The sequence below is a fragment of the Culex pipiens genome, chromosome 3 (assembly GCF_016801865.2).
Source record: "Culex pipiens pallens isolate TS chromosome 3, TS_CPP_V2, whole genome shotgun sequence".
Classification (NCBI taxonomy): domain Eukaryota; kingdom Metazoa; phylum Arthropoda; class Insecta; order Diptera; family Culicidae; genus Culex; species Culex pipiens.
Genome location: NC_068939.1, coordinates 78,724,387 through 78,742,907, shown reverse-complemented (window position 1 = coordinate 78,742,907; position 18,521 = coordinate 78,724,387). Strand labels below are relative to the sequence as shown.

Here is an 18,521-nt window from a genome sequence, read left to right as displayed (position 1 = left end):
GGCCCGAACGTCGCCGGCGCGCGATCATCAGCTGAGTTTGCGCGGTAAGAACAACCCCTGAACGACCCACACTGACATACCCACACACCACTTCCAACTTCCCAAAGATCCCGCAATAAAGTGCTGTGAAAAAGTTTAAATTCGTGGTTTTCCTGATTGTCCGTCACCTCCCCTGAATCACCGAGTAGCAATGCCGACCCTGGGACTACTCGGTCTGAGTCTCTTGCTCTGTGCTGGCCAAGCCAATAGTTTCACTATACTGGTTAGAAGTTCGGTGTAAAACGAGTCACCTATAGTTACCGGTTGAATGCTCAAACGGTTCTTAAGCCCACAGTAATTTGGAACCCCGCGTTGAACTTGAAGTCCTGTACGACCGGGGTTTCAAATGAATTTGGTCTTAAGAACGAGTCCACGAGCAAAGCATACCCATCTCGCATTGACCTCAACAATCTGCCTAAAATTTTGTCTGTTTGTACATATAAAACTTACATCTGGCCAAAATATGAGCACTTTAGGTCAATTGGGACAAATCGGGACACAATGTTTTATAGTTCAAAAACGTCAAAAATCTTAAAAAGGCAAAACACAATGAAAATTCAAAATTCATAGTACATCTGAAAAGGCTTAAAAGTGAAGCATCCCAATTGGTAAAATCTAAAGAAAGTAATTGGCATTTTAGTGAAAAAATAGCAAAATTTCAAACTCAAATAAAACAAACAACAAGATGGATGATGACTTTTTTGTTGGAGGGATTAAATTTGCCATAAGTGGGGATTGAGATATGTTATTAGCTAAATTAGGTTATTTTTATTAACTAGATTTAATAAGATTTATCTGAATAAGATTCAACTCGGAGGCTAGCAATGGGAAATAATGTTTTTGCCTTTCTTACTAATTATTTAATTTGCCTTAACTTGTATTTGAAAACAATGACGATTGTGTTGGGTTGACCCATTTATCGAAATTTCAAAAACAAGTCTTTTATTTTCATATTTTCATTTTCATATTTTCGATGCATAGCGACGCTTGAAATCAGAAGCTATCGGTATCGAAATGGTATGTAAAGCATCGATGTTGTAACTAATTCGTCAGCTGTGTGCTATCTTGTGACATAGACCATTTTGGTCGAAAATGAGTTAATGATGACGTTTTGCTATACTTAACAAACACTACAAGATGCTTAAACCCGATTTTGGGAACTCGCTTCCGTTTCCCGGATATCGCAATACACACTTGTGACATAGACCAATTTATCATCAAAATGATCGTGCACACTTGTGACACGTCTTACATGTTGCTGGAAAATGTGGAAAATTTTTCTTGTTTTTCACAAATTTATGTACACACACACTTTCTAAAGGCAATGCAATCTTTTGTTTTTGAAAATATACTGATTAAGTCGGTTAAACTATTAATTTAAGTCCATTTCAGTTTGTATGGGAATTCTGTGCACACTTGTGACACGTAGTACAATTTTACTTTCTAAACATACTTGTGACACGTGCTTTTCAGATTTTTGATTACATTATTTACTGTATCTTTTAACTGGTGTAACCAAATTAGTTGAAACTTGGAGCGTTTGTTAAGCGATAGTATACGAACCGATTGATTCAAAAAGTTTGGCTCTATCATTCATAGTTTTAAAAGTATTTCTCATCAAACTTTAAAAATCGATTTTCTCGAATAGTACTAAATGGTCGTTGTCACAAGATAGCACACAGCTGACGAATTGATATCTGATGAACTTTTTTTTTCTTTCTGAAGGACGAATCATGTTTATAATTGTTTTTTCGAATGTTTTCTTTATTTTATACACCTAAATGTATACAAACTTGAAATATTTCACACGTGCTTTCTTCACATCGCCAATAAAAAATCTTTCAAATCTTAAATTCTAATTCAGTTAAAAATTCGTAAGCTGTTCCACGATTCCAACTCGGGCGCGTGCGTCCACTTTCACATAAGCCGGTTGAATTCTGGTTTTTCCTGACCTTCCTCCTACTAAACGTTGCGCTTGCAAAACCACATCTTGTGCCGAGGCGTCGTCTTCTGCGAGCTATTTCGACCGGTTTCGAAATTTCGTCGGTTCACTAACCGCATGTGCGTAATGCTCTTTCGAAACTTGTTCAAAAAACGCCCCTAATTAATCATACCTAAGCCTAGATTGATGTGAAAATTCTGAACACACACAAACTTACTGCTAATACCATGAAAATCACAACACTTCCCACTTCCAAGCGGGGTCTCTAATCGATGTTCAGCTTCCGAAAGCTGCCCACCATCCCGCTGTCGATTTCGCTGGCCTTTCCGCAGCCCCCGGCGGCACTGGCCACGTGGTTCTGGTTCCACATGGCCGAGTACTTGGTCACGTCAATCTCCATCTGGTCGAGCAGGGCCAGCTCGGCCTGGGCCGCAAACACCTTCTTGTGGTACGCCTCCGACAGCTCCATCGAGTCGTTCGTGCCGTTGTACTCCGATGGCAGCAGCGACTTGTCCAGGTGCTTCTTGGCGTCGATCATCGTCTTGTGGAACTGGACAGTTAAGATAAAGAGATGAAGACAATAATCAATATTTGTTTTTGGAGGTAATGCACGATCATTAAGGCGGTGTTTGCTTGAGGCATTTTTGTTTTGCTTTTTTATGATTGAAGCAGACAAAAAGTGAGCGATCAATTTTGTTAGCTTTGGTTGCTCATATTTGACTTCGAGATTGTCAGCGATTACATGTTGGTCAACGTGTTAATTTGTTTGTTTTTGGATGATACGAGCCAAATGACAAATATGAAAAAAATGTTTTATGACTATATGAGCCGTTCTCCATAGAATACTCTTGTGTAATTGGAATCCAAATTTTGACCTACCGTCAGTGGAGGTGACATTGGATTACGGATTTTACCATTCCTATGTTTCCACTCACTGAAACTAAATTCTGTTAAAAGGGTTGTGTAGGGTTGTTTTTGGCAAAAAATTACCTCTCGAAAAATCACTTTTTTAATATTTTTGTTAGAATTGCTCGAAAAGTACCCAACTGTTTGAAAATCTCTATTTAAAACATTGTAGCATGTCAATACGATTCCCACGAACAAGAAACACTGTTGGATGACTTGTTTTTACCCTATCTTTGTAATTGAGCATCATTTCAGTTTCGTTTGACCCAATGTCATCCCTTCCAAGGGGTCAAGTTAATAATTTTTTGTTTGAAAACATGAAAATTCTTATGTTATATTGTTTTTCTTCTATTCTGATTATTTTAAATTAATTTATTTTATTCAATCTCATTACAATTTTCAATTATTATATCTGATCTATTCAGTGTTTTTATTTTTTTCATCACGAAGGCTAATGCAAATACTTTTTCAAGTTTATGCCTCTTTTAAACTTGGGTGAAAAAAGTAATGGTAATTAAAAAATAGACTTAAAATTATCAGTGAAAATAAAACTCATTCAATAGTTTGAAAGAAGCAAAGATCTAGCAATATTTACCTAAATAAGCAAATTCGGTTATGGTCACATTTTAAAGTTTACGATCAAAATCTTATTTTTCCTTCGGCGTTTATCATTAGTTCTGTTTAACAAAACAAAAAATAATAACAATTAGTTTAGTTTATTAGTTGATCCATCAAGAATAATTTTTTTTTAATATATGTAACAACATAATTTACCAAAAAAAATCATATAACATGAAAACTGTTCACTTTTTCAAAAATAGTATGAGGTCATTTTCGATTGCATTTAAAAAATGATTTTCTGAATAATTTTGTATGAAATTATGTTGATTTCCAAAAATCAAAATTTTACAAAAAATCGTCTCCAGTATCAGATTTCGCACTGAAGCGCACTTAGTTCCATAAGGTCCCTCTAAAATCGGCCTGAAAAATCAGGAGGCGGAAAAAATATTTTTTAAATGCTTCAAAATTTAAAACAAAATTAAAATGTAATTAGCTAAAATCAATTTGAAATGCATTCCCCTCCTTTAGAACCGTTTTAAGCATGTTCGAATTTATAATAAAAAGAATGTTGATGAATTTGTAATGCAAAGTAAAAAGTAAAATTATGAAATTCTGGTATGTAGTTTCAAAATTTATATTAAAGCCAGAGCCGAAAGACGAAAACTTTAAAAATTTGAATCGACTTAAAAAGGTTAAACCACAATAAACAAATTAAAATTGAAAAAAATATGGAACTATTACTGAAAAAAGGGCAATAAAAATCTCGAAAAATATTGATGAAATAGAGAATTACACTCCATACAAAACATATTTTTTGTATGAAAATTGTCCACATGGTAAGAGGGGTGGCAATTGTTTTTTTTTTAAATAATAAATCGTCTATAGCTTGCTCAAATCATCTAATATCAGATGAAACTTTCAAACAGGATAAATAGATCAATTTACAGTCAAGTGAAATGATTAAAGAAACTTTGTTTAAAAAACTTCAACCCTTTAAAACTAAATGAATTCAAATAACAATGTTAGATTTTTATACCAAACCAAGGGTGGTATAAAAATATTTGTGTATGTCATGGAAAAGCATTGCAACTTTTGCATACAAAATCATTAAGAGCATTTCATTTAACGGCGTAATTTAACCATAACCTATGCCACAACCCCGAAAACGAGACAATTATTCACGAACCGCCTGCGTCACAGTCTGGCCACCATCCACTATACATCCCGAGGAGCCAGCCAGCCAGCCAGGTCAAGGCCGGGACAGCAACAGCGGTACCACTGACGAAACCTGTCTTCAAAAGCAATTGCAGCAAGTACCCGAACAAGCGGGTAATTTTCGCCCACAGGTGGTTTCGTTGCAGAACCCGTCCGTCCATGCATTACGTAACGCTCTGCGCGCCGCGTAATGTTTTCATGACCGCTTTGGACCTGCGAGATTGAGAAGACTCTCAACACTGCCACTAGTGGCCAGCGGGGATCTTACACATCGGGGCTCATTAGAAGAGTCTGGTTGGCCGCTGGCCAAATTTAATTTTCAAGTGCCCAACAAGTGCCACACGCAACAACAACAACAAACGCCGATGCTGGCCAATCGATTGGTCTTGTTGGGGTTGTATTTTGAGGGGGGGCCCGACATTGACCCACATTCCTACACAATACGGTGGTGCGAGAAAAGAGTGACAGATTTCAATCTGGGCGGACGAGCCACGCCAAAGACTGCCCAGCAATGGTCATTCATCCCAAATGGCAGAGCATTTGCAACAAAAGAAAACCACCTCAATTCGAAACGGCTTCTACTGGCGGTCAACTTCCACCAAAACTGATTGACTCAAGGGAATACGCCTCACGTAAGCGCGTCCGCGCTTGCACATAATAAAATCTCTAGTTGCAATACTGCCGCTGTTCGCATAAATGTCCCATATGAACTTTCGTCACTTTTGAGTTAATGATGCAGTTTTGTTCAAAATCCCGTGCTCTTTCAGAAAAGCCCAAAACAGTACTTGCTATTTTGCATTGCAGGTTTGGTCATCAAGTCTCCAATTTTGGCAGCTATCCAAACAAAGAGCCTATATCATATTTTTTTGTAATTCCGCTGTCAACTTTTCCTGTCCTTCTGGAGAAACGAAACGGCCTACTTTTCCCTACCAAAAATAACAGAATGGAAAATAAATATCTCGTCAGTTGTGTGCTATCTTGTGACAACGACCATTTAGTACCTTTGAGAAAATCGATTTTTAAAGTTTGTTGGCAAATAATTTCAAAACTATGAATGATAGAGCCAAACCTTTTGAAGAAATCGGTTTGTATACTATCGCTTAACAAACGCTCCAAGTTTCAACTAATTTGGTTACACCAGTTAAAAGATACAGTAAATAATGTAATCAAAAATCTGAAAAGCACGTGTCACAAGTGTGTTTAGAAAGTAAAATTGTACTACGTGTCACAAGTGTGCACAGAATACCCATACAAACTAAAATAAGCTTAAATCAATAGTTTAACCGACTTAATCAGTATATTTTCAAAAACAAAAGGTTGCATTGCCTTTAGAAAGTAGGGGAGTGTGGGGTAATTTGGACACCCTAAGGAAATTGCTCTGTTACGGGCTGTATGGATATTTTAAAGGAATGTGGATGACACCAGAGGATAATAGAGACCATATTTGATGGAAAAATGTCATTCATTTCGATAAATTTTGATGAAAAACCCATTTTTATCGCAAAACTTAAAAGGTGTCCAAATAACCCCCACATTTTTGTGTGGGGGTAATATGAACACCCCTATGGGGTAATTTGGACATGCCTTGTGGGGTAATTTGGACATGCCTTGTTGGGTAATATGGACATACCTTGTGGGGTAATATGAACACCTTTTGTGGGGTAATTTGGACACATGTTGAAGAATAAGTTTAACATTTGATTTTTTGAGCATGTTTTTTATCCTTCAACCTGGTTTTGTAATTGCTTTATATTTTGAAGTGTTGCTCACAATATTTCATCAAAGGTTTAAATAATGATTTTGTGATAGAACTATAATTCAATAGGAAGATAACAAATAGTTCAGTGTAGTATACATAATTTAATCATTAATACTGAAATGATTTAAACATTGATTCTGGATCAGGCACACTATACTTGCTTTTAGTGATTAAGGTATCGTTTATGTTTATATAAATCAATCTTTATATAGAATGTATTAGCCTGAAAATATCATATTTTTTTTAATTTTACATTCTGTACCCCTTCAAATTTAAATATTATTGTAAACCAGCATAGAAATTAGAAATGTCAAAGAAATTAATTAGGAGCAATCAACATTAGAGTCTTGTTGAACGCCAAATGTACAGTAATCAGATTTTCATCAATTCGAATATTGGAATAAATTTATCTAAATTAAAAAATAGGGGTTTTGTGAAAGTTCTCATTGCTCACATTCATTTTTGATTGTTTTGACATATTAAATCCCTCTAAATTTATCTAAATCCCTTTAAAAACTCATCCAACCATGAAAGTTACTTTTTTGTTGCCTGACAGGTAGACCTTCAGGTATGTCCAAATTACCCCACAAGCCATGTCAAAATTGCCCCCATAGCATATTCTATCATAAATTGCGATTTTTGATGATGAAAATGGATAAAATGCATAATTTTTATACGTACATATCTCAGGCATCGTCCAAGCATCCCCCTTAAACAAAAAATGTCCACTTTTTTGCCATATAACTCCTGCAAAACCTTATTTCCTAACCTTCAAATATTAGAATTTAAGGCAGTGCCAACCGGCCTTTGGAAACTTTTACATATTATACCAAAACTACTTAACCTATTCCAACTTTTTTGGTTTGTCCATACTCCTAGGCCATTACTAGTACTAGCCTTATAACTTAAATTGCCGTTTTCACTTTATATCCGAAGAAAACGTGATTTTTAATGGGGTGTCCAAATTACCCCCACTGTCCATATTACCCCAAACTCCCCTATGTGTGTACATAAATTTGTGAAAAACAAGAAAAATTTTCCACATTTTCCAACAACATGTATGACGTGTCACAAGTGTGCACGATCATTTTGATGATAAATTGGCCTATGTCACAAGTGTGTATTGCGATATCCGGGAAACGGAAGCGAGTTTCTTAAATCGGGTTAAAGCATCTTGATGTGCTTGTTAAGTATAGCAAAACGTCATCATTAACTCATTTTCGACCAAAATGGTCTATGTCACAAGATAGCACACAGCTGACGATCTTTCAATAGCCGTGCTAAAAAGTTTTACTTTTTTCGAAAATCTAAAAAAAAAGAATTTTGGGAAATTGAGTTTTTGTGGAAAAAAAGTTAATAAAAAATCGAAAATTTTTAACTCAGTACCTATTTCTTTCTGGATATTCCTCAACAATAAACATAAACAATGATCAGAAAATTCATTCAAAAGTTACAGATTTTCGAATATTTACGTACCATTTTTGTATGGACAGCTGCTAAAATTGTATGGAGACTTGTATGGGTGAACCAATGACACAACATAGCTTCTGGTCATAGGGAAGGCCCCCAAAAAGTTTGAGCCAAATCAAAAAATACAAAACATAAAAATGGTCGAAACCGGCCGATTTCGTAGAGAATCGCTCATGTTTGAAGTTTTCTTCTGCCGTCGTGGGCCGGATGATATAGCTCAACGGGCCGAAGGTTGGGTTGCCCTGCCCTAACCCTAACCTAAAAGAACGCTCCCTTGATAACTTTTTCCTAATTTTCACTTTTGGGTATGATGTAAGTAAAACACCAAAAAAAATCATCTTTTGAGGAATAACAGAAAAAAAACATTTTCCAAAAATCTCAAAGGCATAATTTTTGGAAAATGATGCACAATTTTTGTCATTCTGCTTCTGTTCTATCCAAAACTATTACAAAAAAAAAAAAAAAAAACAAATATCCGGCAGTAACATCCTTAAACAGCTGCCCCAAGTGTGCTGATTTGCCCCAGATGACGGTACTTGTCCGATAAAATGAGACATTTTCAATCCAATTGTACACCTCTAAATTCACACGATTTTTTAACTGGGTACATAGGTTTTCTACAAAGTTTTGATGGTTAGAGGGCAGTGCAGAATATAGAATGCACAGCAAAAAAAAAAGTTTAATTTTGGAATGTTGAAAATTTGGTTGGTTGAATATTACTCATTTTTTGAGTAATATTACTCATTTTTTGAGTAATATTACTCAAAAAATGTGAACCTGATGAATATTGCCTGATGTAATATTACACTTTTTTTTGCCACAAAATCTGTCACCATTTCCTGATGAATATTACCATATTTTTTTTTTCTGTGTGCGCATGAAAAATTTCTAACTTCCCGTTAAATAAATTTTCAAAATTGGGAAAATTTGCAGTAAAGAGTTGGTCACATTAACAATTGATTTTTGCAATCAGCCTGCACAAATCAAATGTGGAGCCTCTATGTATTTTTCGGAAAATCTGTAAACCCTAAACCTCCCTCATTTTGAGCAACTTTTGTATTTCGATAAACTTTACTTCTCTTGTTTAGTGTTTTTCTTGTTTTATTTTTAGTATCGTATCGTTACCTTTAGCCTATTTGGCCTATTTAGTTTTTTCATGTTTTTACAGCCAAGTTCGCATGTTTTTCATTTTTTTCATTAAAGAATGATACCATTATCATTTGATTTGTTTAAACATGTGCAGAAACATAGTCTGGGACATTAAAAAAATTATTATTTATTTTTACATATAATATAGAAAATGTTAGTGAAAAACACAAAGTTGACCCCAGAAAAACATGGACTGCAAAAAAATTGGCAAAATCTGATAAAACAGGTCAAGATTTTCTTAAATTTCTTTTTCCTATGGTTTTTTTTTCTTTCCAATGCTTTTTAATGATCAAAGATATTTGAATAAAGGGGTTGTTGGTGATTTTTTAGATCGAAGTAAGGTTGGGTCGTAGAGGGTTGATGAATAAAACAAAACAAAACTTTTTTGCTCAATATATGATCATATACTTCATTATAAGTCAACGTAAAAGACATTGATCTGCATAAACTATTTCAAAAAATTCATAACAAGAAGTGTTTTTAATATCCAAATAAGAGTGAAGTCATCCGGTTTGAGGGTCACTCAAATTTTCAACGGTGTTCAAGATGAACCATACAAGTCAGCTGAAGGTCAGCACAGCACAGTTTGGCAACAATGAGCTTGATTTATTTTGTGTCAGTACTCCGTGTAAAGTAATGAACGAGCTGTTTTTGAAGCGTGATGTACCGCCGTATGGAGGGGGTCAGAATGTTGTTTGATCTTTTTGCGATTTGGGTTCGTGTAGGCGACACTCATTGAAGTTGGTTTGAAGAGAGGGGTTCACTTGTTTTTTTAAAAGGTATGTGAGGGGTGTGAGGTTTAAGTTCAAGGAGGAGTCGCGAATGGTTTGACTCAGCCATGAAGTTAGAAGAGTATAATGAAGGCTGGCTTGTTAAATGTCTTTTGAAAAATCTTTGGTGACGCAAAACAAAACTAGTCCTAATTGAATTATATGCACCAAACTAATTCCATTTTATAGACCTCCCGAAGTAACAATGAAAGGGCTCGTTTTGATAGTTTGAATGATTTTATTTTATCGCGGACTACGGCTCTCTTAACGAAGGGTGCACTAAAAAGCTGCCTTTTGAAACAAATATAGCTTAGTATCTAACACTAAACTGGTTTGTAAAAGCACTCAAAAATATTGCGCAAACAGTAAGAGGAACCACGAACATACTTTACGCAAGAAAATGCTACGTATTCCAGTGAATGTTTGAATTAAATGCTGTTAAAGCTCAGCAACAACTATACACTTTGCCGAAAATAACCAACCAATCAGCATTTCCTCATTCAGACCTTTTCCTGATGTCCGTTGGATGGAAACATGATGAATGCATTCTATTTTTAAGTTTGCCTCGATATGCCAGGAATTTTGCATAAATTATTATCTCGTTATCAGTTTTTTATTGCCCAAGCGATTCTTCTCAAAACGAAATGTTCCTGGAACACATCTCATCATCTGTTAATTGCTGCGCCTTATGCTTGAAAAATATGTTTTGGGATGGTTTTATAGCGTACCAAAATTAATTTGGAAGCTTTTTTTTTATTTTCATCCCGGGCAAACGGTAATAACAAAATTCATGCCATTTCAATAACAAATACTGTTAAATTAACAGAAAGTGTTAAGGAATCTTCGTGAAAAATCCATTTTTGCATAAGAGTTTAATAACAGTTTATGTTATCATAACAAAATTTGTTATTGTTCTGATATTGGTTGAAAGCCAAAACAACTTTGGAATAAAAAAATTTGTTATGGAAGAATACCTCCAACTGTTATTGGGATGATCGGATTAGTTGTTAAAATAACAAAAAATAATAACAAAGATTTGTTCGAAGAACAACTAAAAGTGTTATTAGTCTGTTATTACAATAACAATCCAATAACAAAAAAAATCATAACGACGAATAAAAAATCTTGTTATAAAAAAACATAAAATGTTATTGGCTTGGTATTTTCAAATATCAAAAAATGTTATTTCCAAGTTATTTCCGTCTGATCGGGATGCCTTCCCAAGTAACATTTTTTTCCAAGAGTTCTACAAGAGCTCTTCAAGATAGCTACAGCATAGCAGTTTGGACCGCGGTAGGATAAAATTCTCTTCAAAACTTCTTCAAGAGTTTGGAAGAGTACTTGAAGAGAGTTTTATCCTACCACGGTCCAAACTGCTATGCTGTAGCTATCTTGAAGAGCTCTTGTAGAACTCCTGGAAAAAAATGTTGCTTGGGTTATGACACTACCATCAACTGGGGCCAATCGAGACTACAGTCAGAATAGGGACAGCGGTTTCGTAGCGCTTAAAAGCTTGAAATTTGGAAAAAGATGCACTATTGTTGTTGTTCTGTGTCGCTCTTCTAGAAACAAATAAAAAATATCAAAATGTCCCGATTTCCATAGTAAAATAATATTTATAGTTTAACAAATCAAATTATCACTGAACATTTTTGAGATCTTTGCTACAAGTAGAGGGTGACGAGCGGGAATTCCCGGGAAAAAATTCCCGGGAAATCGACCATTTTTTGATTTCTCGTTTCCCGGGAAATTTGGTCGGGACTCCCGGGAAATTTTAAACTTATGAATATCGAAGCAAAATTTTATAAACTAATCAGAAAAACAATTGAAAATTTAAATGTTTTCTTACATAACAAAAATCTATTAACAAGTTCATGCAAAAAGTTTGTGCAATTTGAACTTGAAAAATCACTCAGTGCGAATTAAGATTCTTTAACCATTTTAAACTACAATTACAACACATAGGTGGAACTCAATTTCAAAAAGTGAGACACGTACAGAACTGCCTCTAGCGGTGGAGAGCTGCAACAATTAGACAAGATTTTCTGCCAGATGAGATCGAGGAGTTTCAAAACCGTAATTTTTTCGTTTTTACCAGTATAAAACATTCGGATTTCAAAATCCATACCCCTCGTATACTGCTGCCCGGTGAAACTCTGGTATAAACCTGTCAAAACACAATCAAAGTTAATCCATGGCTGAAACTAGGACAGTAAATCAAAACAATTGTCAATCTAATCTAATCTAATCTAATCTAACCCTATCGCAGCCAGTCTTTCGAGGGCATCCTGGAGAATGCCTTAAGTTGATTGACGCCTAGCATCTTCTTGTCATTATCAACATTTGCAGTGCGCCATTGCATTAGAATGCATTGAAACATCACAAACGTCGAAGCCGCCAGGCCAACTGCGTAAAGTTAACCGCAAAGATGATTCGTTAAAATGTATTGCGTTTGAGCACGAATGTTCAAACAACAAAACATTTAATGAATCTACAGGGGAGGAAGAAACGTGGGGATCCCCCGCTCACGTTCCTGGTTATTAAAGCAATGAATCGTTGGGAGCACCACGCTAAGAAGTTTTGGTGCCCCGGGACCTTCGAGGATGGGACACTGTATTTCCACAGATGCCCTGGCCCTTTTTGCCGTGGTTATAGCGCCACAACTCGCTCACTGTGGGTAGGTAAACATAGATGAGTATAAATTATAAATACAATTAAACATTCTAGGAAAATTTCTTAGACAGTATAGAGCAAGAAAGTAATGCTTAGAATCAGATCAAATCAGATTAAAAAAATAAAATAAATAAATACAATGCCAACATACCTTTTAATATTTACAGTTGAGTGTGCGCTCAAACTTACCTGAAAACAGAAAGAGCTTACCTCAAGTGTGATGCCCTTTGACCCTCTCTGCATCTTGCAAGGTTCATTTCAAAGATCGACTGTCAAAGTCAAGCTGGTGAACTCCGCGAAACTTTTGAATATTTTTGATCTATTTATTTTTTTCCCCAAAGAACCAAAACAAATTGTCAAAATAAAAAAGAAATTTTCTATCTGGTAAAATGAAATTTCTTTGGTCAAAGGATGCCATGATAATGTCGTGGACAAAATCCTGATTATACCACTAGCTAAATCTTTCCCGACCGACTTTTTTAGCGCAAATTTGTACGGAGTTCCACGTATGTGATTACAAGTCACAAAAAGCTCAAGAAACGATCTTGTATTTGAAGATTCAGAAAAAAATTAAAAGGTAGGCAATTCCCGAAAATAATGAGGCTACTAATTAACGTTTCATTTAATAAGAATGAATCAATTGTAACAGAATTCATGGAAAAGAAACACCTGTATTACTTTTATTTATAAATTATTGGATCTATTGGCATAGTTAAAAAAAAACTCCCGGGTCCCGGGAATTCCCGGGAAATTGCAAAATTCAACTCTCGATTCCCGGGAAATTGAAAATCTCGAGAATCGTCACCCTCTAGCTACAAGTTTCAAAAAAAAAAAATTAGATTAAATCAAATTCATATAAGAGAAATCAAATTTTAGCCAGGTTTTCAACCTTCAAATTTTTAAATGAATAGATATCCTGGATAGCATGTCCCAATCGGTTTAAAACATTGAGGGACTTCGAAATAAAGGATATGCATTTGTTTAATTTTTCAAAAAAGATAAATAAATGACGCTATCAGTTTGCATTAAATTCGTTGTAAACTACATACATTTCCTGTCATTCTTGAAAGCTTTTCATCGCAAAAAATAACAGTACTGAAATTAAATTTTTAGCATCCATTCGATTGTATCGAAAAGTAAAAAATGTCTATGCTGTATAGGAGTTCTGACACTTTTACTGAAAACAACGTAGATGTTTTCTACACAGTAAAAAAAACATGGTAATAATACATCAGGGAAGGGGTACATCTTTCATGTCACGAAAATGTGTAATTTTACCTCTAAAAATGTGTAATTTTGTACTTTTCTGGTGTAATGTCACATTTCCATTCAAAATTGAGGTGAAATTACATCATAAAAGAGATAATAATAAATCTTCTAAAATTACACCTTCCAAATTTAAACAATTTTTGTGTATATTTTTGCAAAAATGTTGTGATCAACTTGTTGCTAAATTTAATAATAAAATTATTATTGCCACCTGCTTAAAAAAACTTCTAAAAACCCTTCTTCCTGGACTTTTAAATAATTATGTAATTCCTATGCATCCTCTTCAATTCGATTCGTCAATCTGTTTAAAGATGACGCATTGAGTTGAAAACAACAATTTGTTTCTACTCGTCCTAAATGACGTCAAACTTTAGAGGAAGATAAATCAATCAATAAACCACTAATAAAGTCACATAGTTTAAGCTCTTCTCTATCTACCAGGTAGATCATTTTATTGTTCTGTACTTAAGGGTCACCCAAGGTTTTAGCAAACAAAAAAAGGTTGAAATATTCACGAAAACAATTATTTCTGTTAGGGACCATCCACAAACCACGTGGACACTTTTTAGAAATCTCAGACCCCGTGGTTTATGGATGATTCCTTATCAATTTGAAATTAGCTATACGGTCGTTAGGAACAACACCAAACTTTCTTCTGGAAAGAATTAGCACAAATTGAAGTTTGTAGCTTATTTCTTTTAAGATAATTAAAAAAAAATGCAAAATACAAAATAAATATAATGGGAGTTTGTTTGGGAATCCAAAGAGATACATAAACTACACGTAATAAATAATTGTGCTAACCTAGTAACCTTCTGAACATTGCACATGATTGTCCCCAACAATCCTTACGGCAATAAATCTTGTCCTTTTCTTGCACACGACCCCCTTTGTGCGTATCGCACTGACCTTTTGGCCAGGGCTTGACGACCCCATTTCAGTGGACAATAAAACTGGTGACACGGTATGGTTACTTACGAAGAACCGTTGCTTCAGCTTGGGACTGATGAAGGTGAGCAGGATATCCACCAGGGTGACGCTCATCTTGGGCAGTCGAATCACGTGGATCTCCTTGCAGCGGACCGGGATCAGGTGGTTAATGTACGGCATCATGTTCTTCATGTCGGACAGGTTGAAAAGGGTAAAGTGCATCATGGTGGTGTTGAAGCAGTCCACGACCAGGACGATTCCCGCGACCTGGATGCGCTCGTCGCTGGCCATAATTTCGGCGTACATGTGCAAATAGCGCATCAGGTGAATCAGCGTGAACCGTTCCACGTTGAAGTTCTTGGCCTTGATCAGGATCACGATGCGTCCCTTTTCGTCGAATCCTAGCACTTGGAAGACATCGTTCGAACCGAGCTCCTTCAAATCCTCCTCATACGGGTCCAAGTTCTGGAACCACTGGGGAAACGTCTGACGCATGGCCAAGTAGCGCTCCAACATTTCGCACGCCACCGGAATCGAAAACTTGCGCTGCCTCAAGAACCTCAACAAGAACAACGAGTCCGTCCGGCACCGCCGGATGTACGGATGTTTGGCGATCCAGGCCCGCATCGCCTCCAGCGCCTGCTCCCGCAGCGTGTCATCCTCCCGCAGCTGCTCCAGTGCCAACGCCCGATACTTGTCGGACAACGAGCACCGGTACTCATCAAACCGCGCCGGACACTTTTCCACACCGTAGGTCACAGTCATCTTGACGGGGCAACGCGCGAAACTCAACTGGCCACCAGCGATCGATACCGTTTCCCAGCAGCGCATAAAATCGGCAAAGAAGTGACCCCCACCACCACCACGTTGAGACGGGACGGCGGATGTGGTAACGCCGTCGTCACTTTCGGACCGAACTGAACAATCAAAGCAAATTTGGCTAAAGAGAGTAAAGAGCTGTGCGCGGGGTTCGTTTCTTGTTTGGCGGCATTCAAGTCTACTATAGTCTAGTTGCTGCGGGGATGAGTTCGTTGAGAATAGCTTGAAGTTGGAGGTAAGTACTTGCTGGTGCACTGTTGAATTGAGCAGCTTTGGGATGTTTGCAAAGGCAGTTACACCGGTTAGCTTTCACCGATCGGGAAACTTGTTAAATAACTATGATATATAATAGAACTTGCAGTAATTCTTCCAAAATAAATTATTTCAAATTATTTCCAATGAAACAAATGTTTACCTTCTCATGTTTTTTCAAAGTCAGTCTAAATTTTAATTTAACTTCCAATTACCAAAAAACTAATCTGTTCAGGAATACAGTTCCATCTCGATTATCCGAAGCTCTTCATAGAAACCTCTGATAATCAATTATTGGAAAATACATTTTTGCTTCTTTTTTAATTCTTATTTTGTAAAGGTAAATTCGAGTTCAGTAAGATTCGAGTGATTGATAACCTCAAGTCATCAAATAAATATTCTCAATAGTCCTTGCATCCATTTTGGATCAGATAGTCGTATCACTTAAAAGCACTTTTTGAGTCAAAAAAAATAAATAAAATAAATAACAAAATAGACAGCTAAAATTTATTTTTTAGTGGTTCGTGGTTCAAAATTCAATTTTCGGGATGACTTTGGATAATCTAGCCTGAACGAGTGCGATCGGCCATCTTTTCGTTTAAAATTTCTATTTTGGTTCGAAAAGATAGAAGAATAAAATGCCCTGAAAAAAGATTAAAAGCAACACAAAAGCCTTTGACAAATTGGTATAAACTTATGCAAAATTGGACGAGCTTTCGTGTAAATATATTGGACTTACGACAATGGTCAATATGGAGAATTTTGGGATTTTTGTATTTTTTTAGGAGAGACATTCAACATCTTAGGCTATTTTAACAAAACAAAAAAACCTTCAAATATGACATTTAAACTACGTTTTTTTTCTTTCAGTGTATTTTTTTCAGAAAGCTCGTCAAATTTCATACAAGATTGTCTTTGACCACATTTTTATACGATGCACAAAATTATTTAAATAACTATCGCCTTTCTCAAATGTCACATTCGAGTGTCACTGGCTCCATATAAACACAATAATGGCTCATACAAGCGTAGGATAACATGTCTACAAAGTATCATTGATATCTGAGAGGGTCGAGTACAAAAGTACCTGAAAAAAACCTGCTTTGGGCTGGATTGCTATATATCAATATCACTTAAGGGGTAAAATACATGTAAATCGACAAAAATGTAAGAGGTTGGTGTGAGCACACACTTAATTTATTTCAAAATCTGTTTTCAGGGCATTAAAATATACATTTTCATCTATTATCAAAACAAATTTGAAGACATTTGGTTGTATCATTGCCAAGATATAGCTATTTGAAGTTAGCAGTTTCAAAAAACGGGTGCCACGATATCTCAACACTGCCTTGACCAAATCGGCTCAAAATTTCGGTGAAGACTCGTTAAACCAGTCTTGTGTGCATGACGAAGGCCGATTTTCAAAAAAAATATTTCAACAAAAGATAAAAATAATTTTGTGTTTTTCATGTAAAAATTAGTCAGTTTTTGATTTTTGATTTTTTTAAAAAGCAAAATTTCAAAATCGGACTTCGTCATGCACACGGGATATGTTTTGGGAGTCTTCACCCCGAATTTCAGCCAATTTGGCCCATCCCATCTCGAGATATCGTGGCACCCGTAAATCAACTCGGTGTTTCGAGAAAACACTCAGAAAGTTTGACAGTCCGCTTTGCGCACGGCAAATGTTGAGCTTAAAATCGTCTCTAACTCAGTTTAATCATGGAATATCTTCATGAATGTTTCAGGAGTGATTGAAAATCATCTTTTTGCAATTCCGTCGTGAAACTTCTTATTTTTCCTGTCATTCTCAAACGATGAAACAGCCTACTTTTCTGTACCAAAAATACCAGAATCGAATAGTTACCCTTTTCAAAATAAATACTGAAAAGTTCTACTTTTCAGCACTGAAATGGGTGCTGAAAAGTTGAACTTTTCAGCACTTGTTTCGAAAAGTAACACTTTTCAACACTATTTTGATTTAAACGATTTATTGAAAAAATACATGAAAATTTTACTTAAAATTTCACTCAATGGGTGTTTTTACGGAATTGCAAAAAATGTTGTATGGAACTCGTTGCAAAACTTGATTTTTTCAGCACTCTTCGTATTTATCCAACTCGGTGAACCTCGTTGGATAAATGTACGACTCGTGCTGAAAAAATCCTCTTTTTGCAACTTGTTGCATAAACTACTATTTTAGTGGATTCAATAAATTTTCTGTGATATGAAATTTTGTGATTTTCTACATGTATGTAACCCCTTAAGGCCGTTGCAAATATTTTTTGAAGTTTATGTCCCTCGACTCTGGTCGAGATCGAGAGGGGGCAAAAAATAAATAAAAATAAAAATGAAATAACAAGCATAAACTTTGAAACATATTTGCTACGGCCTAAGTGGGCAAATCTTGAGACAAGGAGACAGAATACTTTCAGACGCTTTTTAAAGGTCTTTACTTTTTTATAATTTCTGGCCACTTATGTAACATTCGGGATTATGCGAAAACGCATTTTGATAGATAACTTTTTAACTTTTTAAAGAAATTTCAAACAATTCAATGACGATGTATGGATTTGTATAGCGATTTCTTCGATGAACAAACCTACAAATAGATTAACTGGACATAATTTCATTCAAGGGGGGAAAAACAATCAAACATAAAGGCAGATTTTTATTAGTAAAATGTTAGCTAATTGCTCCGCCGGTAGTTTAGTCATTCAGCAAGATAAAATTAATAAATAAAACGACATAAATGAATGCATGTGAC

General features: G+C 35.7%; 1 protein-coding gene across 1 annotated transcript; it reads right to left on the bottom strand.

Annotated features, from left to right (window-relative positions):
• Nucleotides 1-2,085: 2,085 nt before the first annotated feature.
• LOC120424802 (alpha-tocopherol transfer protein-like) lies at nucleotides 2,086-15,525 on the bottom strand. The gene is made up of 2 exons (XM_039589016.2): nucleotides 14,732-15,525; nucleotides 2,086-2,531 (listed from the first exon to the last, which is right to left on the bottom strand). The coding sequence occupies exons 1-2, from the start codon at nucleotides 15,512-15,514 to the stop codon at nucleotides 2,247-2,249; spliced, it is 1,068 nt and encodes a 355-aa protein (XP_039444950.1). The 5' UTR covers nucleotides 15,515-15,525; the 3' UTR covers nucleotides 2,086-2,246.
• Between the last annotated feature and the right edge of the window lie 2,996 nt (nucleotides 15,526-18,521).

What these genes read in the sequence shown, in the direction of transcription:
- LOC120424802 (XM_039589016.2), bottom strand. Translation starts at nt 15,514, where the DNA reads ATGCGCTGCTGGGAAACGGTATCGATCGCTGGTGGCCAGTTGAGTTTC. An exon ending in AGCTGAAGCAACGGTTCTTC is followed by an intron (nt 2,532 to 14,731) that starts GTAAGTAACCAT and finishes TTAACTGTCCAG; the next exon opens with TTCCACAAGACGATGATCGA.